This window comes from Sinocyclocheilus rhinocerous, unplaced genomic scaffold (genome assembly GCF_001515625.1).
Source record: "Sinocyclocheilus rhinocerous isolate Xijiao unplaced genomic scaffold, SAMN03320098_v1.1 scaffold21, whole genome shotgun sequence".
NCBI lineage: Eukaryota > Metazoa > Chordata > Actinopteri > Cypriniformes > Cyprinidae > Sinocyclocheilus > Sinocyclocheilus rhinocerous.
The window spans coordinates 630,332-633,123 of record NW_015641422.1 but is presented as its reverse complement, the minus strand read 5'-3'; the positions used below and the strand labels follow the sequence as shown (position 1 = coordinate 633,123).

The 2,792-nt window shown below is 38.2% G+C and overlaps 1 protein-coding gene across 1 annotated transcript in view; it reads right to left on the bottom strand.

Moving 5' to 3' along the window:
* mylipa (myosin regulatory light chain interacting protein a) overlaps window positions 1–2,532 on the bottom strand; it is a 28,897-nt gene extending 26,365 nt beyond the window's left edge. The window contains exon 1 of the mRNA XM_016571404.1: window positions 2,306–2,532. Coding sequence (XP_016426890.1) covers window positions 2,306–2,392 — 87 coding nt within the window. The 5' untranslated portion in view covers window positions 2,393–2,532. The remainder of the gene's footprint in view (window positions 1–2,305) is intronic.
* Between the last annotated feature and the right edge of the window lie 260 nt (window positions 2,533–2,792).

The following is a 2,792-nucleotide window of genomic DNA, read 5'->3' as shown; positions in this document are numbered from 1 at the left end:
GGCCTCGGGAGACAAGACAAAAGTTTCCTTAAGACCTATTTAATCTGCATATAAAACATTAGAAATTAGATATGTTTAATTTTTATTGTGTGTTTGACTGTTAAAACAAAAAATATTTGTTGTTTGTCTCAATAATTTGGGTTAATTTAAAAAATACAGTGGTAAAATTTAAACATTTTTTTCTATTGCTCTTTTTAATTTAATTTAAAAAAAAAGGTTATAAAAATGTCAATAAATTATCGATACCGAACGATATGAAACACTATATCGTTGATACATTTTTTTAGCTATATCGCTCAAATTAACCATGGTTTTACTATAGTAAAAGTGTAGTGACCATGGTTGTTTGGCACATGACACTATTTTATGATCAAATTTACACTTGAGTACGTCCTAGCAAATATCTCTTAAGTAAGAATGCGGCCCAACGCCAGAGCCTTCGGTCTCGTCCAAAGCCAGAAGACGGATGGAGTGAGTGCCAGTGTGTTACTGACTTGAGATTACATTTCACATGTATTATGCATGTTTGCCTACAACCCTCCCTTGAGGAGTTGACACTGTGAGTGAGACATCAGCCAAAAAGCTTTTGATAATGAAAATTTAAGTTGCTGGAAGAAAACAGAGAGTGGAAAAAAATAGCTATTGAGCTATCGATGCATTTTCCAGTCATGTCAGACCAGCAGCAGTCCACAGGGACTGACTAGATTGTGTTGTCCTCAGAATGACCTTGCAGTGGTGTCGTGCGAGACAGCCCCGGGACAGACACCCAGCGCTCCAACACCTGTCCCCAAACTCCACTCAGTGTTCCCTGAATGCATCACATCAGGAAAGCAGTGTGCTTGAGGCTGCTTGGAGAAAACAACAAGCACGAAATGCCAAGACGGATCTTTTCTGCTCACCGTAGCCTGCCCACACATTGTCAGTTTGAAACTTTTTCTCCACAAGCATTCACAGCCAGACATGACAACAGTCTGACTAAAGTTGACTGCACAAACAGCAGAGAGTGTCCATGCAGCAACTGTTTCTGCAGGTGTGCTTAAAATTGTTTACAGGTGATGTAAAATACATTCATATAAAACTAAAAAATGTGGTGTTGATGGTCCTGGCTCTTAAAGGTATAGTAGTAAAAGTGTAGTGACCATGGTTGTTTGGCACATTGATTACCATTTTTATAACCACAGTTTTACTACAAATACCATGGTTAAACTATGGTTAGTGTAGCAAAACCACGGTTAATATGTGGTTACCATGGTTTAACTAACCATGGTTTTATTTGTAGTAAAAACCATGGTTAATTTTCAATGTTGTGGTTTATTTGAACAAATCAAGATAAAAAAAAACAAACAAACATGGCTAAAATTTTTATTTTTGAGTTTTTCAGGAGGCGATTATTTCCCCTCAAAGTCTCACTTACGTAATAGAGGCGAGAAAAATCCCTTTAAAAGGGCAAATCTTAAATCCAGTGAAGCAAAATTATGTCTTTAGGGCTCTATGCTATAGACGGAAATAAAGTTTGTACAGTTCATGAAAATATCCTGATGACATACTTACACAAGCGAAATTAATTCTCTAATTTAAGCCTAGCTACATCGCCATGAAAACGCAACATTAATCTCCTTTAATTTCATGTTTTCAAAATTGGTGCTAGACTAAAAAGTTTGATATTTGTGTAAAAATCAGAAAATACAACTTCAGAGATGTCCCTAAAACATTTATAACATGTTGAAAACCCATCCACTTTGTCATTTACATTGGAGGAGGTGTAGTATCTCCATGCACCGAGCCAAACATCTGCTGCTGAAGCGAATGAACTTTAGTAACCTCGCGCATGCCATCACACATGCACGCACTATTGTTTAGAATAACCAAACATCCTTTTTTTCTGAAAATAATAACGTAAACGTTTAACCTACAACACACGTTGTCTGTTAATTATCATGCAAAATAATTTTGTTTGTTTTTGGAACAATACAATATATGTGCAACCTAACATTCGACTATTTGCGTGAATGAAATGTTCGAATGGGACTTAAAAATGCTTTAAGAACATGCTAAAAATAATTAGTCATGTTTACCCAAATAAACGCGTGAAATCAAAAGACAGACTGATGTTGAGATCAAGTTTGCATGTGCTTCATATAAACTCATTCATTCCGCGCTCAGGCTACAGCTTTTGTTTTTCAGAATTTGTGCGTATTTTCTATATGTAACGAACGAGGGCTGATCGTATACATGCACGCTTCAGAAACGTGTAATAATAAACATCACATCCATTTCACATTAAGACTTTCATTCATCATCTTACCTTATTCAGACAGTCCTCTCCGTTCGCCTTCGCGTCCACTTCAATCTCCATCACCACCGCGTCCGGTCGAGTTACATGGCAGAGCATTTTGGAGAGGTATTTTGTCTTTGGTCTACCCGTCCTGTACGAAAAACAGTACAAACAGCTCTCACTGTAGTCCTCTCTAAGCACCCTACATCAGTCCTCGCTCACTTTCCTCAAGCTTTCTGTGCCCAATCCCCTGTGGTTGAGCGCGTCCTGCTGTATATATATACGAAGCGCTGTTTAAACCCCGCCCACCCCCACCACAGCCAATCACAAGAGGCGTATCAAAGCCTACAGCGAACGCTGACAGCAACAGAAAGCCTGCCATGTTCACTTAGTAGTGAATACTGTAGACGCCACGAGCGTCCCCTTCAGGTGCGTTATGTTTATGAAGATGCTCGAGTCAAGTTGATTCAATTCAGATAACGAAAAAAAAGATTGTGCATTACAAATAGGATTACAC